Source organism: Marmota marmota, unplaced genomic scaffold, assembly GCF_001458135.2.
Source record: "Marmota marmota marmota unplaced genomic scaffold, marMar, whole genome shotgun sequence".
NCBI classification, from domain to species: domain Eukaryota; kingdom Metazoa; phylum Chordata; class Mammalia; order Rodentia; family Sciuridae; genus Marmota; species Marmota marmota.
Window position 1 is genome coordinate 3,421,095 of NW_026000241.1, and position 23,650 is coordinate 3,444,744.

The window sequence follows — 23,650 nt, forward strand, 5'->3', positions numbered from 1 at the left end:
CCTAGTCCCTCCTGATGACCACAGTTCTGCTCTCTGAGTCTATGTATGTTCTTCTTGTATCTATGAAACCAGACCCCCCACCCCCTGCCATTTTGGAGCACTGACTCTGCACAACTAGAATAGGTGTTTCTCCAGGTGGTCACCCTCACTGTGGCTTGAATAAACTTGGTTCTCACGTTTTGTTGCCTCAACTTGCCTTTTAGCTGACAAGAACAATGCAAGGAGCCATATATTGTAGAAAGCACCAGAAGTGTGTGTGTGTGTGTGTGTGTGTGTGTGTATGTGTTTTTAAACATAAACAGGAATATAGGTCAATAATTTAAAAAATGAACATGTCACTCTAAGCCTGATGCCTAATGAGCAAGCCCCTCACACATGGACAACAATCTTTCAAACTTCAACAGGTAGATTATGATATGTAAAAGAAATGTTTCACATTATAATGGAAGATATTAAATGTGTGATGTAAGTACTTGCTTTGTCCTGTTTAAAGTCATCTCTCAGTCATAGGATGCATCAGGTGGGGCTTCTTGTTCTAATTTTTCCTTTGTGCCGGCTCCACTTGGAGACACGTAGTTGATCGTTTCTGCCAGTGACTGTGGAAAGTCCTGTGGACATGGTGCTCAATAAAAACACAGCACCCTCACAAGGAATAAAACTCCATGATCAGCCTTGAAGTGTGCTATTATGCTAAGGTCTGTGTTTCAGGAAGAGTAGTTAAGGGAGCTATATAGAAAATCATGATAGAAGTGCATTTAAAAAAAACTAGCCTCAGATTTTCTTGTATCATAAAATTACATAAGTGTTAACCAAGTGTAGATTTTTCCCCATAGATGTAGTAAAATTCAAATATTCCTGTAGTAAAACCTAAGAAAAAATTATACACCATATGCCATATCAGAAGAAATTATTCTTAAGAAATTTGTGTTTTTCTATTATTGAACTATGTATGCAAGGACGGCATGGTGATTCCAGATATCTGTTGTTTCTTATTTTCATTATATAAAGTTTTCTTTAGTAGAATATTAATACTTTTACTACTTTCAGACTTTTTTCTTCTCAGCCATAGAATGATGATTGGCTGAATCAATCAATCAATCAGTTTATAAATAAATAATTTCCCACTAGTCCTTGAAAAAAATAAATTCATGTTGCATTATGACACGAATGGAAATTTCCAAATACTTCTTTTCCAAGGTTGGGAATATGTTGGGAAAATAAGAAAATGACAAAGGAAAAAACTCTTACATATCAGAAAAGATGGAAAGCCTTATAGTTTGAAACAACCTACTATATGTTTTATGGAGAAATAAAGGAGAGGAGTTTAAAGGCTCCAAACACACACACACACACACACACACACACACACGTACACATATATACATGCATGCATGCACGCACACACACATACATATACACTCACACACATATGATAAGGAGATGGAAAGGCCAATTATCCTGATTTGATTATTATATGTTGAATTACCATTCTGTACCCCATAACTATGTATAATTATTAGGTGTAAATAAAACGTAAAACATAAAGTTAAAGATAAGATAAAATACTATAGGATACATTGGGAAGTTGACACATAAATTCCCTTTCTGGAAAAATGAGTTAATTAAATTATATAGAGAAGTTGATATCAAACACATGAAATTACGGGAAACACATAGAAGGAGCAATTTCGCTTGCCCAATCTAATCACAGAATCATAATTACTGTCTCCAAAAGACTGAGCCCTGCAATCATGTGCACTTCTTTAGTCTCAGTACAATTGGCACTTTTAGAGTCTCCCTCCCTAAGAGTGATTTCAGGGAGCTCTTGATGTCCTTGTTCCTCAGACTGTAGATGAAGGGGTTCAGCATGGGGGTGGCCACCATGTACATCACAGAAGCAGTTGCAGTTGGGCGTGAGTTTTGGGTCACAGCAGAACTGAGGTACACACCAATGCAGGTGCAGTAAAACAAGGAGACCACGGAGAGGTGAGATGCACAGGTGGAGAAAGCTTTGTACTTGCCCTGAGCTGATGAGATTGCACGGATGGAGGACACTATCTTGGAGTAGGAGTAAAGGATGCCAGCCAGGGGGCCAATAGCCAGAAGCACAGCTGCAAAATATATCACCATGTCATTAAGAAAGGTGTCAGAGCAGGCACGGTGGACCACCTGATTCAGTTCACAGAAAAAGTGTGGGATTTCCATGACTGTGCAGAAGGACAGCCGCAACACCATCAAGCTTTGTAACAGGGAATGCAGGGCACTGATGATGCTGGACACCAGCACCATCAACATGCAGAGCCTGGGATTCATGATGACAGTATAGTGCAAAGGGTGACAGATGGCCACAAAGCGGTCATAGGCCATCACAGCCAGGAGGAAGTCATCTAACCCTGCAAAAAACAATAAAAAGTACATCTGTGTGATGCAGCCTGAGTAGGTAATGAGCTTGCTCTGTGTCTGGATGTTCACCAGCATCTTTGGAATGCTTGTGGAGGTGAAGCAGATGTCCACAAAAGACAAGATTGAGAGGAAAAAGTACATGGGCGTGTGCAGGTGGGAGTCTGAGATGGTGGCCAGGATAATGAGCAGGTTCCCTAGCACAGTGACCAGGTACATGGACAGAAAAAGCCCAAACAGGAGAGGTTGAAGTTCCAAGTCCTCTGAAAATCCCAGCAGTAGAAATTCTGACATTTGTGTATTATTTCTGGGTTCCATCTGGTGGAAAGAGAAAAATGATGAATGCTGGAAATAAGGAGGGATATATTGAGTTTGAAGGATGTGACTACCGTTAAGGAGAATAATGACATATATAATTTTCACAGATAGATAATTAGAACCATAGAAATGCCATGATTTGCATTTTATGATCAAGACATTGGTTTGTGTATTTCATGTAGGACCTGGTCCCCTTTGGATGATTCCCCATCTTATGCATTTACTCCTGTCCATCCTTATCCAGGAAGTTACTCTCCTACAGTGCTGTGGAGACAGTCCATTGGCATTTGAGAAGCATGTACTTAGAGCCCACCACCTTCCTGGGGCCATTTAGGGAATAGGTAGAGATGCTGAAAAACAAGAATTCCTACAGTCTGATGGTGGGGGACAAATACAAGCACGTAAAGAAACAGCCACATAACTTTCAGATGGAGATAATTATGCTAAAGAAAAAACAAGCCACAAGAAGAAAGGGAAGGATGGTGGGTGCTAATTTTATGGGGGCCAGGCAAGAGCAGTAATTGGGTAACATTTGAACCCAGACCTCAGACAGGCAGGATCCATAGGTAAACTGAGGAAGTGTGTCTCCCACAGGAGGATCAGACAGTGCAAAGACCCGAGAAAGGTGCTTGTGCCAGGTGCTCAAGTCTGAAAAGGAAGCCAGTGTGGTGAGGGGGATGAGCCAGGGAGTGTGATGAGAGAGGATGCCAGGGGGCTGAGGAAGAGGTGGTCTCACTGCTGATGAAACATTATCATGCAGGGGCTCCTCTTTCACATGCTGTGCCTTGCACTTGGTCTGGTTTCAAAGGCATCCTTCAAACTAATTACATCCCTCCTTATTTCTGTCATCTGGTTCACATTTGGACATCTGTAGATGAGTTAGATTATGGAATATGAAACTTCAAGCCACCTCATTCTGAGGACTGCTCACTCCCCACAAGACACACACACACACACACACACACACACACCACCTCCCACGGTGCATCCTAAGTCAATGCTACTGCATATTTTCTCAGTCTCTGCCATACTGATTAGAAGGATGGATTGCAAGACAGCTGTCAACATCAGAATATATTTCCCCTTAAAATAGAGACAGAGTCCTCAAATTCCAGAGGGTATGCTTCCCACAGGTGTGCAAATCATCATATGACCATTTGGCCCTGGATTTAGGGATACATAAGCCAATATTCTGCTCAGTAAACAGAGAGTGCTGAGAGGGGCGTGAGGGATGAGGAATGCTCATGACACTTGGGGTCCCCAGAGTCTCTGGTGAAGGAGGGCGTCCTTGGTGCTGGAGGTTTGCCAGCTTTGCTTTTCTCTTCTTCATGCACAGAATGAGCAGGGAGGCAGCAAAGCTCAAGTTATCTGAGAGAGAGAGGGGAGACACCAGCAAATTGCAAAAATGAGAGAAGGGACTCAACCGAAAATCGACAATAGAAATACACAAAGTATAACAGTAGTAAAGATGAAATGAGAAAGGGATTTTATGCATAATATTAAATATGGAACTTCCAGAATCAGATAACCAGGTTTTAAATATTGTATGGATCAAATAGTAGCTACTTGAACTTGAAGCCAACAGAGGGATTATAAATGTTAGTCTATTCACTGGTGCATTGGGGATAGTAGGTTTCTAATTCATGAAGTCAACCTCACAGAAGTAGAGAGTCGGATAGTGATCTTTAGAGGCTCAGAAGTGGGAGGGAAGAAACACAGAGGGAGGCTGGAGAACAGGTACCCAGCTATGGTTAGAGAGGTGGAGCGAGTCCTAATGTTCTGCAGCACAGCCGTGTGGCTACACTTTGCTGCAGAAGGTTGCGTGTTTTATAAAGACTGGAAAACAGCAGTTTGAAAACTCCCAACACGACAAAGTGATAAATGTTAAAGGTTGATGCATTCTCCCCAACTAGGTCTATAAATACAAAGAATGCAAAATAGTGAACAGCAAAGTTGGCTAAAAAACAACCAATCAACCAACCAACCAACCAACGAACCTTCCACTTTTTATGTTTGAAAGAATCCAATCATCCATTGGAATAAAAACCTGCACATCTACCACACAAGAGAAAAGAGTTTGCACAGACCTCTTTTTTAGACCTCATATCTAACAAACCCACAATATATGCAGCCTCATGAGAAAGGGAAAACTTACAAAAAAAGCTCATAATTGTATGCTTTTCACCTATTAGACATTCTTTGCATCAGCATATGCAGCAACTCAATTTGAGAAAAAAAGTGCAGAGTGGTCATTCATCAACAGGTCCTAAAACAGAATTAGCAAGCCACACATTGACCAGATATTTTTAATGACAAAAATATACCCAATGCTCCCAATATTAAGAAATTATTTTTGCAAAATCTTCATATACCTCCTGCTTGCTCAATTTTCCTCCCCCCTTAACCAAAAATCTTGAATATGGCCCAGTTTTGGTAACAGTGCCCTGTACTTCCCATTCCCTCCACAGTCCACCATTTGGACTTCTGTTCCCATTACTGACCTGTGAATAATCATTCCAGTGTTGCTGAGTCTAACATATATATATTTTTTTATTTTAGCCTATGAATAAATTAATGATGATTCATTAGTCAAACAAGCAGACAGGCACAGCCATTTCTTGTCACTAGACTAAGCTGGATTTGATCTTAGGTGGTCTCACTTTGGTTCTCTCTAAACCTTTCCTGTTTAGGATGCCCAGGCTCACCTGGATGGGGGTTTCTGAGAAGAAGGTCTCTGTTTGAAGCTTCAGTTCTACCCTGGGTGGTTGGTGATGGAGACAGAAGCTCTGTCCCCAAAGAATACAGAAGGAAGAAGTGAAGTATTGGTGGCCATACCAGATTTAGGACATCAAAAGCAACCACCAGGTCTTGTCCATCCCCAGGTTGCACACACTGAGGGACTATTGTCCCTCAAGAAGAAGAGATATTTACAGCTCCCTATATCTGCTCATTAGGCCCATTTATCTCTTGTTATTCCAGTTCTGAGTATGATTTCCCTGTTGGGCACTGGTCTGGGCAGAAAGAAAATAATTCTTGTGAATTTTCTCTTCCCTTGTGACCAGGTTAGAAGTCAAATGAATCATTTTTATTACTACTTTTCTGTAAGCTCTCTTGACTTCCAGAGGAATCTCCTGCACACTGGGGAGGGGGTTTGGAGCACAGGGGATGCTGCCCACCACATGGAAATCTGGCCCTGAATCTCAGCAGTGCTGAGGCTGAGAAGTTCCAAGTTAAAAAAAAATATCTATATTTTCCAAATTTATAACCATCTCCAGATGTTTTCCCAAAAACCTTCTGATGTTTCTAGCAAATTTAGCATCCACCTTGGGTAACTATTTAAAAAATTCCAATCTAGTAATGTGACAGGTTTTAAAAATTTTTTTTCCAGTCCAGAAAGTTTGAAAGACAATTTAGTTGTTTTCTTAAACTTCTACTGATTTGGAGCAAATATCCAAAAATCTGGTCACTATTTTTATTGGCTGATTATTTCTATATACCTGTTTTAATCCAGTCTTCAGAATTTCTCAACAGATATTTACAGATTGTTATTCTTCTGTAGTCTTTTGAAAAAATAATTCTGTCCATAATTTTAAACATCTTCTATATTACATAGATGTCTATCTTCTTTCTTCTGAGTTTCTTTCCTAAGTTTTAAGATGGTTTGTCCACAGGTAGAATTATATGTTGTTTTCTGCAGATTCAGTTAAAAATATATTTTTTTACAATACAGTGCAGGTTTAGTCCCTTATATTTTTTAAAAATAAGATGTGTGTATTTATGGGATAAATGTGATGTTTTGATCTATGTATACAACATAAAAAGACTCATTTAAGCTAATGAACTACCAATGGTCAATTCTTCATTCATTTTATTTCAAAATTATTATTCTTAACACATGTCAATCATGCACATTAGGGAGGTTCACTGTAACATTCCCACACAGGCATACATTGTGCATTGAGCATGCCTAGCCACACTTCTTCCACCAGTGCTCTCTTCACCTTGCCTCCTGCACTCTCCCCAGTCCTGGGAATCCTTCTTCTATGACCATTTTTTTTTTAGTTTGACACCATCCCTTTTATTGATTCTTGATTTTATATCTTGTGCTTTAGGGGTATTGTAGAGGAATTTGGTTCCTAGGCTGACATGGTAGAGATTTGGGCCTGCTTTTTCTTCTACCAGGTGCAGGGTCTCTGGACTAATGCCTAAGTCCTTGATCCACTTTGGGTTGAGTTTTGTACAGAATGAGAGATAGGGGTTTAATTTCATTTTGCTACATATGGATTTCCAGTTTTCCAAGCACCTTTTGTTGAAGAGGTACCTTTTCTCCAAAATATGTTTGTTGTGCCTTTTTTCTAGTATAAGATAACTGTATTTATGTGGAATTGTCTCTGGGTCTTCTATTATGTACCATTGTCTTCATGCTAATACCATGCTCTTTTTTATTACTATAGCTCTGTAGAATAACTTAAGGTCTGCTATTATGATGCCTCCTGCTTCACTGTTATTGCTAAGGATTACTTTGGCTATTCTGGGCCTCTTATTTTTGCAAATGAATTTCATGACTGTTTTTTCTATTTCTATGAAGAATATCATTGGAATTTTAATAGGAATTGCATCAAATATTTATTTCACTTTTCATAGTATGACCATTTGGACAATATTAATTCTGCCTATTCAAAGACATGGGAGATCTTTCCTTGAATGGAACCACCATTTGACTCAGTCCAGCAGGCAGATTCCAGTACTGGATCTGTTCTTCTTCCAGTGGACAAAGACCTCCCTAGACCATATTCTGTAAAATTCTGTATACACCATGATATCTCTATCCTTCAAAACTGATAACATTTTTTGTATATTTATCCTTGAAGACAGTAATCATGCACACAATGGATATAAACCATTCCTAGGTTTATACCCAAAGCACTCAAGATCATCATACTACAGTGATGTAGCCACATCAATGCTTGTAGCAGCTTAATTCACAATAGCTAAGATATGGAACCAACCTAGGTACCCTTTAATAGATGAATGAATAAAAAAATAAGGTATATATACACAATGGAATAATACTTAGCCACAAAGAAAAATGAAATTATGGCATTTGCCAATAAACGGATGAAACTGGAAACTATCATGTTAAATGAAATAAATTAATCCAAAAAAACCAATGGTCAAAATTTCTCTCTGATATGTGGATGCTAACTCACAATAAGTGTGGGCCTGGAAGAATAGGAATTCATTGGATTAGACAAAGAGGAATAAAAAGATTGAAGGGGGAATGGGAATAGCAGACAGTAGAATGAATTGGACATAACTTTCCTATGTTCATTTATGAATACAACACCAGTGAAACTCCATATCATGTACAACAGCAAGAATGGGAAGTTATCATCCATGTATGTATAATATATTGAAATACACTATACTGTCATGTATAACTAAAAAGAACATTTTTTTTAGTTTATATATATGAGAAGGAGGACCCAATACTTGTCACTTGCCTTAATTTGTCTGGTTTATTTTTCTCAGCATGGTATCCTCCAGCTTCATTCATTTTGCTGCAAATGACAGTATTTTATTCTTCTTTATGGCTGAATAATACTTTCTTGTGTGTATATATACCACATTTTCTTTATCCATTCATCTGTTGGTGGACATTGAAGCACTGTATTAACCTGATGTCTTCCCCTTCCATGATGTTTATTGGAAAGCTTCTTTACTATTTTGTACATAGTGTGCATATCTTTACAAAGTTTTTTGTAAAAATACAAGTGTTAACAAAACTGTTGAATTCCCTCTCATCCTGGAGAATATAGAGAACAATGGAGCCATCATGTGCATGTTTACTGTCTTCAAGGATAAATAAACAAAAAAAATGTTATCAGTTTTGAAGGATATAGACACAATAGGTGTATATAGAATTTTACAGAATATGGTTTAGGGAGGTCTTTGTCCACTGGAAGAGGAACAGATCCAGTACTGGAATCTGCCTGCTCGATTTGTCAAAAAGGAGATTATGTTATGGTGTGGCCTGATCACTATAAGCAAGTAGGTTAATATAGATATAGATAAGGTTGGATTAACATAGCAAATTGATCTTGTAGTCTAGCATGGAATAAAGGACATAAGGTTTATAGATATTAGTAAAATGATAATGATACATGAAAGTTGCAATTAAAATAAAAAGGAGAGAGGAAACAGGGGCTGCCTTATCTTCTATTGGATCATATAAAAAACTACTTGGTCAAATAAATATGGGATGAGCACCAAAAAAGCCCAAGTTCTCTGCTTTCTTATATAAGTAATGCATAGCTTTTGTGGCTTTTTTGTATATTTAATTGTTTTAAAACTTTTTGTTTTATTCTCTTTTTTTAATCTTGAAATGTTCAATCTGTAAATGTCTTGATCTAAAAAAAAGATATCATTGCATTTGTCTTCTGCATACATTTATTTTCATTCCTTCATGATTTCTTCTTACCATCAAGATGATATGATTATGGTTGGAATGTATCCGGAAATTAGGAAACCTTCTGTTGCTTATAGTGTCTCAGGGAATACCTGAGTTTATTAGACCTTCCTATCCCAATCCGGTCTAATTAATTCCTTTCTATTGTTTATTAATCAGATTTTTTTACAGTTGGTTTTAAAAAATATGGCAGAAAATGGCCACAGAAGATGGAATCCAAATTCACTCATACATAAGAGATGTAGGAACCAGATTTTCTGGGTACCATTTTTGCATTCTTTAAGGGAAAGAGAGCCTTATAGTGGTGGAAGTGAGAGTAATATGCAGTGTGTGTGTGTGTGTGTGTGTGTGTGTGTGTGTGATTAAGTATGAGAACAAGTTTCACAGAAAGGGGACCTGGGTTCAATATATTCCAGGAGGTTACTCAGGCCAGCTCAAGGTAACAAATGGAGTTAGGGAAGGGTGTCTTTCACTTGATAGGACACATTTATAGCCATCTTAATAAAGTGTCAATGCAATAACACCTGGCCTGAGGGACTCCCTGAATCCTCATCATACAGAGTCAGCCTTGACATTCAGCCTTCTCTGTCACCATCTCTCATCACCCTCCTCTTGCTCACCCCTCTCACAACACTGGCTGCCTTTGCGCAATATTCATTATAATTGATATTACTATTATAATTATTATTAAAGTGCAGAGTTTGCATTAGAGTCTGCTCTCTAAGTTGTACTCTCTTTGGCTTTTGACAAATATACAATGACATTTATTCACCATTACAGTGTCATGTGAAATACCTTCACTATACTAAAATTCTCATTTACACCTATTTATCTCTCGCTATTTTCCCCAAATCCCTGGCAAACACTGATTTTATTTTAAAGATCTCTACAGTTATGTCTTTTCCAGAATGTCCTAAGTTTTGGCTTTTTATTCAGTGTGTTTGCTTGTTGTTGTTGTTGTTATTTTTGTAGTGTTTGAGAGAGCACCAGAGCCTTTGTGTGCAAGGCAAACTCTCTACCACTGATCAGCACCCCAAACCATGTGCCATGCGATAAGAATCACTTGCTATGTAGCCTCTTGAGATTGGCTTCTTTCCTTAGCAATGAAAATTTAAGATTCCCCCAGTTCTTTCTGAGACTCAAGAGCTCATTTCTTTCTATTTCTGAAGAATGACTTTTCCAGTGTATGGATGCACCCCAGTTTGATTATCCATTTACCTATGAAAGGCATTTTGTCTGCTTCCAAGTTCAGAAATTTATGAATAAAACCACTATAGTATTTGAGTTCAGGTAATTAGTAATAAATAGAGGTCCCTGTTGGTCCAAATCATTGTCAGCCTTTAGGACTTTTCTCCAGCACATGGTTCCATTGAATCACGATGGCACTGTACTGAAGCACTTCATTTTATGAGGGGTGGATGTGTGGCAGTAGCTGATAGCTGTGTAGTTAAGGGGGTGACACTGAAGCCATAACATAATCAAACAGAAGAAACCCTTGGTAATTGTCTTCTGCTACTTGCTCTGGCATTGCTTCTTATATGTGAAGACATCATTCACAACTTCTCTGCCTTCCAAGTATACTTCAGATAACTGTATTAAAAAGTGATTGCTGGGGTTATGGCTCACTTTTCTGGCAAATGTGAGGCACTGGGTTCAATCTTCCACACCACATAAAAATAAATAAATGAAATAAAGGTATTGTGTCTACCTACAATTAAAAAATATTTTTAATAAAGTGACTACACTGAGATCCCCTGCAGAGCAACCAGTAGATGTGTGCAGAAAAAATGTGGGGCCCTGATTTACAGGACTGGGCAGGAACTGGGGCACTTTTTTTGAGCCATTCTGTGACCATGAAGACTAAAGGAAATACTGAGAATAAAGAAGGTTGATAATGGATGATGTTGTTCTTTATCTGATCTTTTAATGATTGCAGTAAAATTTAGGAAAGTGAAATATACAATTTGGTGCAATGGAAGGAGTCACATTTGTAGGCAGTATCGAAAGTGTTCAAGAAGAAATAGGTAAATTAATAATAAAACATAAAAGATAGTTGGGCATGGAGATGCATGCCTATATTCCCAGTGACTCAAGAGGCTGAGGCAGGAGGATTGCAAGTTTGAGACCAACCTCAGCAACCTAGTGAGATCTTGACTCAAGATAAAAATTAAAAAGGGGTGGGGATATAATGGGGATATGATTCAGTGGCTAAGTGCCCCTGGGTTCAAGCCCCAGTACCAAAAAAAAACCCATAAAAGATGCCACCTGCCTTTCATTCCAATGAACAAACCCCTTTCCACAGAAATGCCAATCTTTCAAGCATCAGTGAGTCAATGTACAGCTTGCAAAATAAAACTTTCACAGAGTAATACAGTGCATGACTTGAAATTTGCTTCATTGCATTCATCTCTGACGTTAAGTCTACAAGGATTCAACTTATTTGTTCAGATTAGTCTTTACCCATAGAATCCCACTAGAGTCAGACCTTGATAATTAATTTTTACCAGTGAAGATTGTTGACACTGTGGACAGTAAGTTAAAAACAAACCATCATCCTATGGGAAGAACAAAACCCAATGGCCATTTCTAAAACCTGCTAGAATGTTAAAATTTATATTCCTTAAAAGGGAAGTTAAAGCAGTGGTCATCAAAGGAATAATAGACATTTCCATAAATTTCAGAAATAGCCTTAGTTGCTAAGTGTGTTTTCCTGATAGGAGTAAATAAAACTCATGACTCTCTAAAACTAAAACAACTAAAAAAATCTTGGTATGATATATGCCACTTGTGAAGACATTATTCTTAAGAAATACAGGTTAACCCATGACATACAAAAACATAAATATTTATAATGATATTATGGGAAATTTTGAGAAGTAGAAAAATGACAAAGGGAAATATCTAGGCTACTAGGGAGAGGCAACACTTCATAAGAAATTTATTTATGTTGCATACAGGAAATTAACTAAATTTAATTTGAAATTGGTTAAAGAGCATAAATTTCCACAGCCAAATAGAAAGGATGAATTCTACTTCTATAATTTGATCAAAGAATCACAATTACTGTCTCTGAGTCTTTGACCTTCAACTACGGGCATTTGTCCAGCCCTGGGCCAAATGTCCCTTTTATTGTCACCCTTTCAATGAGTCTCATCAGAGCGCTCTTGATGTCTTTATTCCTCAGACTGTAGATGAAGGGGTTCAACATGGGAGTGACCACACTGTACATCACGGATGCTGCTGCATTGGAGTGTGAGTTTTGTGTGACAGTAGAGCTAAGATACACACCAAGGCCTGTGCCATAGAATAAGGAGACCACGGAGAGGTGAGATGCACAGGTGGAGAAGGCTCTGTACTTGCCCTGAGCTGATGAGATTGCACGGATTGAGGACACTATCTTGGAGTAAGAATAAAGGATACCAGCAAAGGCACAGCCAGCCAGCAGCACAGCTGCCAGGTACATCACCAGATCATTAAGAAAGGTGTCAGAGCAGGCAAGGTGGACCACCTGGATAATTTCACAGAAAAAGTGGGGGATTTCCAAGTTTGAACAAAAGGACAACCGCAACACCATCAAGCTTTGTAATAAGGAATTCAGGGCACTCATGATCCAGGATGCCAGCACCAGCAAGCCACAGAGATGGGGGTTCATGATAACTGTGTAGTTCAGGGGGTGACAGATGGCCACAAAGCGGTCATAGGCCATCACAGCCAGGAGGAAGTTGTCCAACACTACAAATAATGTAAAAAAAATAAATCTGAGTGATGCAACCTGCGTAGGTAATGGCCTTGCTCTGTGTCTGGATGTTCACCAGCATCTTGGGGATGATGGTGGAGGTGAAGCATATGTCAGAAAAGGACAGGTTGGAGAGGAAGAAGTACATGGGCGTGTGCAGGTGGGAGTCTGAGATGGTGGCCAGGACGATGAGCAGGTTCCCCAGCACAGTGACCAGGTACATGGACAGGAAAAGGCCAAAGATGAGGGGCTGCAGTTCTGGGTCCTCTGAAAATCCCAGCAGAAGGAATTCTGAAAGTTGTGTGTCATTCTCTGGACCCATTTGGTTGATGAAACTAATAAGAAAAGAAAAAAAAATGGACATGACACAATTATGCAATTCGAACCTGGAAGAAATGCTGTCCTTCATGTTCTATAGGCAAGATGTAAATTTTTGTTCTCTGTGTGACTCTGCTCTCCTTCACAGGACCCTTGTCCTCTCTGAACTGGAACAATCGTCTGACTCTCAGCTTTTCCCCCAAGAGGTTATGTATTTTAATTTCTTTGGTGCATTTGAGAAATAAAATGTAGTGATGATCACGTTGCAGGCACTGTTCCGACAGTGAATGATCAGTGCTGAAAAAAAGAAGGGTTCTTAAATCTAAAAAGGGAGGAGCAATACAAGCCAAGGAGAGCAAAGGTAAATAGGAAAAGGAAACCCTCGTGTGACGTGTCATGCATTAATAGTTACTATGAGGGAAAATCAAAAGCATGTTTGAAGGAGAGAGAGAAGGAGCATTGTTTTGTCCTGGAGCTTCAGGCAAGACAAGAGGCAACACTTGCAAAGAAACCCCGAGGAAGACGGTGTGCAGAAATGTGTGCCTGGCAAGAGGGGTACACAGGCGAAGGCCCCGGGGGAGGTGCTTGATTCAGATGTTCAGGGTCAGTGGCAGCCAGTGTGATGAGCAGGATGAGCAAGAGGGAGAGGGACGTGAGTGGGTGTCAGAGAATAATGAAGAACAGAGGGGCCTCGGTGCTGTTGAGGTTCAGGACAGCAGGAGACTCAGATGTTGTTGTTTTGTGGTTTAACTCATCTGCCCCTTGCAATAATACTGAGCCCAGGTCCCTCTTGGTCAAACCTCTTCTGAGCCCTAAGAACAAACACACATGAACACACACACATACACACACCACCCTGCTTTAAACACACAACATACTTTGTTCTTCTCACTCCCAGTCACATTATTAGAAAGGAATGGGCCTTGTTTAAGCTGTTGATATCAAATCATCTTTCTTTACATAGGTGTGCAAAAGGTACCCTAAAGTTCCAGCTTGTGAATATCCTCAACACGTGACCTATTTGAGCTTCCTTTTGCTAGAGCTATTTTCTACTCTGTGTTTAGATGATGTGGGTCAGAGAAAGTTGTTCAACACTACAAATAAAGTAAAAAACATATAAATCTGTATGATGCAGCCTTCAAAGGTAATGACTTGATCTGTGTCTGGAGGTTCACCAGCATCTTTAGGTTGATGGTGGAGATTAAGCAGATATCCACAAAGGACAGATTGGCAGGAAGGAGTACATGGTCAGCCAAGGAATTTTCAGGAAGCAGGTTTATTGACTGCCATAGTCATTAGAGGGCTCTTGCCTAAAACATTCTCTGGACAAAGATTTTGGAAATTCTTTGAACTTTATTCCAAGTGGGATGAGGGTCTTGGACGTTTTGAATGACAAGTGCTTTTGTTCCATCCTCTAGACCAGAGGTCCCACAAGTTTTTTTTTTCCTGCAAACCTGGTATTTACAAAAAGAGGAAATTATTAAGCACAATATCCTCTGCATACAGAAGTTTTCCCTGACATCCTGTGTAAGAAGCTTTCTGAAAAGAAGACGAACTTACATGTCACAAATATGGTGGGAGTTTCTGCTTAAATATGGTAAGGGTCTCCTGCGTGGGGGTCTTTGGCTTGCTTCATAGAGAAATACCAAAACAGAACAAAACACATCAGGCATCAGATGAAGCTCAGTGATGGAGCACTTGATTCACCTGCGTGACAGCCTGGGTTCAATCCCAGCATAGCAAGAAGAGAGAAAGGAGGAAATACAGAAAATCTGGTCAAATAATAGAAAAGAAATGCATGAAGAACAACAAATGGTGCAGTTTTTGTATGAAATAGTAGAGGACATGTTTTCCTGTGCCATTAGATATTGAGTTGACTAATTGGGGTGTTTGTATTTCATTTCAACTTTCATTGACACATAATAATTACAGAAGTTCATGGGGTAAAATGTGAAGTTCCAATATATGTACACATCCTGTAACAATCAATTCAGGGCCATGTGTATATCCACCACATCAAACACTTGCAATTTCATTGTGCTTAGATTATTCAAAACCCTCTCTTGTAGCTGTTTGGAGATATACAATGTATCATTGTTAACTATGTGATAAAATTGCCAAATTTATTTCTCCTGGCTGCTCAGACTCCCCTTTTTTGTATCCTTCCTCTCCCCAATCTCTGGAAATGATGATTCTATTCTCTCCTTCTATGAGATCAACTCTTTAGATCTCACAGTGAAAACCAATCGGTATTTGTCGATCTGTGAATTAAGCCAGACCCAGAACGACTCCAGTTGGACAGTAGCCCGTGAGGCAGAAGCGCCCCTCCCTTCCATTTTCTCATGTGAAATCTTTTCTGGATTATTCCTTGGCTTTCAGTTTTGAACTCTGAGCAAATCCAGTGGGCCCGCCTAGTCCTGGTTGTGACCTTTACCTGACCAAGGCTGCCCCAGATGACAGTCTATAACCCCCCACCACCACACACACACACACTACAAGGAGTCTGTCCTTTGGCACGGAGTCCAATCCTGCCTGTGTGTCCTGCTGAGGGCATTCCATCACACACACATTGACCACACTGGACTCTGTCTGGACATTTGGATGCAAGGTTGAAATGAGACTTACCTGCTTGGTTCACCTCTTTCTTTTTACAGCTGTATGTGGATATGTCTGCATTATCTTCAACAAAACAAAAGGAGAGGCAGAGTTGTGAAATAAAATGCACGTCAGGAGAATAAAACCAGGTTAAATTTAGTAGTTTTAAAAACAACTGAATTAAACAAAATTGAGTGCAGCATCAAGGGAAAAAAGATCTAAAAAACCAACATTTTAATGCTGTCATGATAGATGTAAAGTTATATTGGTGAAGAGCTAAACATAAGAGAATATAATAGAATATTCTCTGAATATTGAGGCATGTACAGAATTCAGTTGATCTTTGTTGAATGAACAAGGAATCCTGCCTCTGTGTATAAGAACATTCAGCACAGGATAAGATTATATTTCAATTTTGTTGGAAAAGCTTGACTAGTTGAATGAAAGTTGGCATAAACGACTATTTAGCTGGAAGAAAAAGTGTTTGGTCCATTACCTCACATACTTTAAAAAATTTCAGAGGAATTGAAGACTACAATATGAAATTAAAGAGCACAGGTTAGAGGGACACCAAGAACACTATACATAAAGTTTAAAATCATCTTGTACAAGTCAAGAACCTCAGAAATAGATGATAGGAATTTGTCACTAAATAAAATTTTAAAAATGATTATGGCTGAAATCTATCACTCTCAAAGACAAAAGAACAGCACCAAACAGGAAAATTCCATTGAAATTCTGGTAACTGTAAAAACGGGCAGGTGATAATCATATGCCAATCAAAATGATGCCCCATCACAGAGATGAAAGTGCCTTCGCTATACTCTCTCTCTACAGGTAGTGCACTCTCCTCTTTTCCACCTAATGGACATATGCTTTACTTACACTGAAAATCACTTCAGTCCACTCATTCCTACTTCTAACACGTCTTCTGGGGCCATCACCTCACTGTCTTCACATTGCTGAGTTCAGGGCTCACTCTGTTTTGCATGGTGAATAAATACATCAACCAGTTAATCAGACAAACCAGTAAGCAACCACCCCAGCCTCTCAGTGCTGGGCTGGGCTGGCTCTCAGCAACTTTAGGTAAACATTCTTGGCTTCCAGTCTCTTAGCATCTTCCTACAGCACCTTCTGGGAGCCAAGACTCACCTGGATGTGTTTACTCAATGGAATTTGTCACTAACTGTGTGGAAATTCAAATTCCTCCCTGCATGGTTGGCCGTGGAGCCTGAAGCCATATGGATGGACAAGACAGCAGGGAGGGTTCAAGCAGCAGTTCCAGAGCCCAATACAGGACTCCAAGACAAACAGCCACCTCCCATCCAGAACAAGGTCACACATGACAAGGGACAAAGGAAGGGGCGATATTTACAGCTCCGTGTGTCTGCTCATTAGGCACATTTCTCTCTTGTTCCAACCCTGAGCACATTATTTCCCTGTGGGATTTTTCTTGCCGATGCTGTGTTCTCAAGACAAACAAATTATATCTCAGGGGGGATCAGGCTTTATTATGATTCTCCACGAACTCTTCTGCCTTCCAGAGAGCTAAAATCCTAACACCAATTTCAGCCCTGACTTGACATTTTCTCTAAGGTCTAATTTGGATGATGCTGTCTTGACTAGGTAACCTGGGTCCCTAAACCCTTGTGACATGTATGGGGACTACCAAGCCTGATATCTCTATTCACTTTCTTACTCTTCTCTTCAACTAGGGAGTTAACTGTGATCCCTAAACACAAAACCATGACTTCTGCCATCCTTGGCTTTGTGAAATCTCCCTCCAAAACAAGCAAAAATATCATGTTTATAACATGAGTCAAATCTATCATTTGGTCATATATTTATTCAGCATTTGGTAATTCAAAAAGATATCTTTAGATTATTTTATGCACATTGTCCTAAGATTAGTGACTTACAAAATTCATTTCAATTTTTATTACAGGCCATTCTTTGTGTTCATGCTATTAAGAACCTTATTCTACAATCATGCAGTTGGGGCTTAGAATGGTTAAGTGATTTCATTGGGAGTTAGGACTTCCACATAAGAATTTTAGAGGAGACAGACACATTCAGTCCATAACAAAATAGAAATTGCACAAGAGCAGGGACTCCCTGCCTTGAACAAAGGTGCTTAATAGATATTTTGCCTTAACATGCAAGGACAGTATAAATGTTTAAGGGGAAGGAAGTGCTAGCAACCCTCATTTGATCACTGCACATTAATTTTAACTACACCCCATACATATAGATCTTTGTGTCAGCTAAAAATAAACTCTAAAAAATATCATTGCAAATGGGTAATTTGACTTCCTCTTTTCCAATCAGGATGCCCTGATTATTTCTGTTTTTTACTTGCTCTGGCTGGAACTTTCTGTACTAGGATGAATGAGTAGTCAGAGGAGGTATTCTTTTCTGGTTTCAGGTCCTAGAGGAAAAGTTTTCAACTTCTGCCCAATCGGCATGATGTCAGCTTGGCTCTGTTATACATAGCTTTCATTGTGTTGAGGAATGTTCCTTCTACACCAATTGGTTGAGAATTTTTACTACAAAGGGATGTTGAGATTTATCCAATGCTCTTTTTGCATCCATTGAGTTGATGAGGTAGTTTTGTCCTTCATTCTGTTGAGGTGATTTTCACATTTGTTGATTTGCATATGTTGAACCATCCTCACATCCCTGGGATAAATCTCACACAATTGTGTGGTAGAATCTTTTTGATGTACTGTTGGATTTTGTTCGCTGGTATTTTATTGAGGATTTTCACATGTACATTCACCAGGGATATCACCCTATAGTTTTCTGTGTCTTTATCTGGTTTTGGTGTCAGAGTGATGATGGCCATGTAAAATGAGTTTTGAGGAGTTCCTGTGTTTCAATTTTTTTGTAAAAGTCTGAGCAGACTTGCTATTAGTTCTTCAAATGTTTGCTAGGAGTTAGCAGTGAAGATATTGGGTTCTGAGCTTTTCTTCTTTAGGAGACTTATATTCTCAGTCATTATCAGGCATATTTGTTTTCTATTTCTTTCTGATTCAGCAATGGGAAATTATTTGCATCCAGGGATTTATTAATTTTTTTAAATTTTCCAGTTTGTGGGCAAATAATTATTGATCATAGTTTTCTTATGATTAATTGTATGTGGTGTCATTAGTAATTTATCCACATTAATTTCTTTTTAATATCTTTTTAGTACATTATAGTTATACATGATATTTGGATTTATTTTGACATAATTATACATGCATGGAACTTCATTTGCTCTACTTCAGTCTCCACTACTTTCCTTTCCCTCCCCTCCTTCTCCTTACCATACTATACTGGTCTACTTTCTATTTATTTATTGTTTTTAAAATTGATGCTTTGTTGGTATACATAAAGGTGAGATTTACCATGACTTGTTCATAAACATTCATAGTGTAACTTGGTCAATTTCATTCCACCATTTCTCTCCTTTCCCATTGCACCTTCCTCCTCCTCTACCCCACCACCCACACTCCACAGATCTTCTTTCTATTATAATGATGTCACCTGTTTCAATCAGTCATTTTGCAGCTTTAACCAAAAGACCTGACAAGAACAATTTTAGAGGAGGAAAAGTTCACTTGAAGCTCACGATTTCATTGGTCTCAGTCCATAGATGGTTGACTCCATTAACTCTGGGCCTGAGGAGAGGCAGAACATCATGGTGGAAGGGTGGGATGGAAGAAAGCAACTCAGAACATGACAATCAGGAAGCAGAGAGTGTCTTCCTCGCCAGGGACCAAATATACACCTTGAAGGAGGGTGGTGACTGACCCTCCAGTCACATCCTACCTGCCTACAGTTACTGCCCGTTAATCCCTAATTAGGCATTAGGCTAAGGATCTCACAACCTAAACATTTCTCCTCTAAATGTTTTTTGCTTTGTTTAGTATGTGAGCTTTCAAAGGGCACTTAAAATATAAACTATAGCATCACCCCTCCTTTTTCTCTTCTTAGTTTGCTCTAAATTCTGCATATGAGAGAGAACAATTGACCCTTGACTGTCTGCATCTGGCTTATTTCCCTCAGCATGATGTTCTCCAGTTCCATCCATTTGCCAAAAAGTGTCATAATTTCATTCCTCTTCATTGCAGACTAAAATCCGATCATGTATGTATAGCATATTTTCTTTATCCATTAGTCTGTTGACAGGTTCCTGGTAACTAGGTTATTGTGAATTACGTTGCTATGAACATTGATGTACCTATATCACTATAGTATGCTGTTTTTAGTTCTTTTGGATAATATCGTGGAGAACTAGGTCATATGGTGTTTCCATTCCTAGCCTTTTGAGGAATTGCCATACTGTTTTACAGAGTGATTGTGATAAGTTGCAATCTCACCAACGCAGTATGAGTGTACATTTTCCCCACACCTTCACCAGCTTTTATTTTTTCTTGATAATTGCCATTCTGACTGGATATGAAACCTCAATGTAGTTTTGGTGTGCATTTCCCTAATTGCTAGGGAAGTTGAACTGTTTTTCACATATTTCTTGGCCCTTTGTATTTCTTATTTTGAGAAAATATCACATTATCTTTATAATAATGTTCTACTATGCAATAGAACATGAGAAATCCTTTCTCCTATCCAACTATAACTTAGTACTCATTGGCCAACCTTTCCCCATCCCTGAAACCCACTTACTCTTCTCAGTCTCTGGGAACCATCATTTTCTCTGTGCTTCTGAGATCAACTTTTGTAGATTCTATTCATTTGCATGAGATCCTATAGTACTTGTCTTTCTGTGCCTGGCTTAATTCACATAACACAATGACCTCCAGTTCTAGCCACAGGATGGATCAAGGACATCAGATTTTAACAATTATATAGCAAGACATTTAAACCTTATTGAGCACTTTATTGAATTGCACACAAATGGAATCATGCTGTGCATAATCTTCATTGTTGTGGAGCTCTTCTAACTCAGCAAATTTAACATTGTATAGGTTATTATATGTCATTTATTCTCTAATAAATTAGCTAAAAAATCAAGCAGTGTATATCTCAGGATACAATGTAGGGCACATAAGGCTAGTCACACTTAATGATAAGGGTGGGACTGTCTTTTTTAACTGGGATAAAAGCAAAGGGTCACATAAAGCTACAGGAACAATAGAATTACATTAAATTAGTTTACATTAATAAATCAGGTTTTCTCCTTGTAAACTAGGAGATTAATCCTACATGTACAAATGGAGTACACTGACTCTCAATGATTTCTAGACAGAGCTGCACTGTATTTCCCCTCCACATCACAAGTGAGCTTTGGAAATACAATGCAGATTTCATAGCAGAGTACAGACTCAGAGGACCAGACGAGCTCAGGGCGGCCCTCCATTATCCACCCTCCATACTCCACCCTCCACCCTCCATCCTCTATCCTGTGCTTCCACTTGATGAGCATGGTGTTATTTAAAAAAANGACAACCGCAACACCATCAAGCTTTGTAATAAGGAATTCAGGGCACTCGTGATCCAGGTTGCCAGTGCCAGCAAGCTACACAGGAATGGGTTCAGGATAACCATGTAGTGCAGGGGGTGACAGATGGCCACATACCGGTCATAGGCCATCACGGCCAGGAGGAAGTTGTCCAACACTATAAATAATGTAAAAAAATAAATCTGTATGATGCAGTCTTTATATATTATGGTCTTGCTCTGTGTCTGGATGTTCACCAGCATCTTTGGGACAGTGCTGGAGGTGAAGCAGACGTCCACAAAGGACAAGTTGGAGAGGAAGAAGTACATGGGTGTGTGCAGGTGGGAGTCTGAGATGGTGGCCAGGACGATGAGCAGGTTCCCCAGCACAGTGATCACATACATGGAGAGAAACAGCCCAAAGATGAGGGGCTGCAGTTCTGGGTCCTCTGAAATTCCCTGGAGCAGAAATTCTGAAATTTTTGTGTCATTTTTTGATTCCATGTGCTGTCTGTAACTACTAAAAAAGAGAAAAATGTCATGACAAATTTTTGTACCCGGTCCTCCACAAGACATTCCATGTGCCATCTCTGAATCAGAATTCAAGTCTCTCTCTTGAAGGATTTATAAATACTACATATTCAATCATTTTAGTAAGCATTTTTCATGACCTGCAGGAATGCACACAGAGATCCCCTATATTCCTGGTACTGTCTAGCCAATGTGGATGGTTGCTGAAATATGAATATCCCTATGATTCAGTAATGCCGAAAGAAGTAGATAAATCATTTTTGACATTGCAGCTAGATTATTTTAAATGTTTCACCATAATGGAATGCTACATGTTTTTGGAGAATTATTTGAACATTATAAAACACCTACATATATTAAGACCTCACAAGGCACACCACAAGTGTGCACAATTTTCACATATCATTTAAAAATGGAAAATAAATGATCCTATAACATATCATATGGTTATAATTGCAATGAAGAAAACATGGGCAAGTAAAAGGGAGAGTAGATGAAGTGCTGTTTTTATAGGGGTCCTGGCCAGACAAGGTGGTATTTGAACACAGACCTCAAACAATAGCAGGGAAGCCCCAAAGTTAACTGCAGAAGCAAGTGTCTGGCAGAAGAGGTGAGCAGCACAAAGGCCCTGAGGCCGATGCTTGCTGCACATGTCAGTATTCACAAGGGAGCCACTGGCAGTCAGAATGACCAAGAGGGAGATGGAGGAGAGGTTGTCTCTAAGGATGGTGAGGAAGGTGGACTCCCTAAGACGGTTGAAATTTGAAGACTGTCAAAATGCACAGGGTCACTTGCCACATATTGTCCCTTGTACTTTTGTTTTAACCTGCTTTATTGTAGTGTAGTTACATTGTATACATATATGACATATGCAACCTGATGAGTGCAGACATACGCAAATCCTGGTGGTCCCATAGCCACAATGAAAGTCAGAGACACATCCGTCTCCTCCCATGGCATGCCTTTGTTTTTCTGTTTCATCTGAGGTTAGAATACTGAAAATGAGATATGTCCTCATAGCAAATTGTCAAGTGCATAATATCACTTTCTAGCCCTAGGCACTAAGTTGCATAGCAGAGGTCTGGACATTAGACATCTTACATAACTGTCACTTGACATCTGTAATCCCCTGCCCATGCTTTCCTCTCCTTCCCTGCCTGGACACCACTGTTCTGCTTCAAGCATCAGAGTTTGACATTATTAGAAATCTCAGGTACATGCGAGGATGCATAATTTTGATTTCAGAGTTATCCCAGGGGTCCAGGTGGATTTCTCTTTGTTTGTTAGCTTTAGGGCACAATATGGCTAGATGAGTATACTATAAGAAAAATTACATACCATGACAGAGTATAATTTAAATTTATTTACCACCCACTTTATTATTTTATAAAACACTAGATAATTTATTTTGTAAAACTCTAGATAATAGAGTTTCTGGGTAAAGGGATATTTGAATCTGGTAGTTTTTAATTTTATTGATTTATTTATTTGGAGGTGCTGGGGTCTAACCCTGGGACTCATGTACACTAGCCAAATCCCTTCTCACTGAGCCACATTGCCAGCTGTATCTGCTGGTTTTCAATGCATATTTCAGGGTGGCTATTCAGGAAGTTGGTGCTATGTAAAGATGACAACTCTACACGAAGATGCCCCTTTCTTAAAACTCTTGCCAAAAATAAACACATATGTTTTAGTTTTGCCATAATTTTGTTATCATGACTCTGACGATGAATCGTGATTAAAGTATTATCAAAACTCCCTTTATGAGTTCTTACCATGCACATGGGTTAGAGGCACCACGGGCATTGACTCACTGATTTCTGACAGGAATCTCATGATGC

The 23,650-nt window shown here is 39.2% G+C and overlaps 2 protein-coding genes and 1 pseudogene across 7 annotated transcripts in view; all 3 read right to left on the bottom strand.

Annotated features, from left to right (window-relative positions):
• LOC107145002 (adhesion G protein-coupled receptor E2-like) overlaps nt 1-23,650 on the bottom strand; it is a 452,375-nt gene that overhangs the window by 156,305 nt on the left and 272,420 nt on the right. The window lies entirely within an intron of this gene.
• Nucleotides 1,750-2,718, bottom strand: LOC107144987 (olfactory receptor 7A17-like). The gene has a single exon (XM_015488843.1). It carries the CDS (start codon nt 2,716-2,718, stop codon nt 1,750-1,752), a length of 969 nt encoding a protein of 322 aa, XP_015344329.1.
• LOC107144988 lies at nt 12,276-13,245 on the bottom strand (annotated as a pseudogene).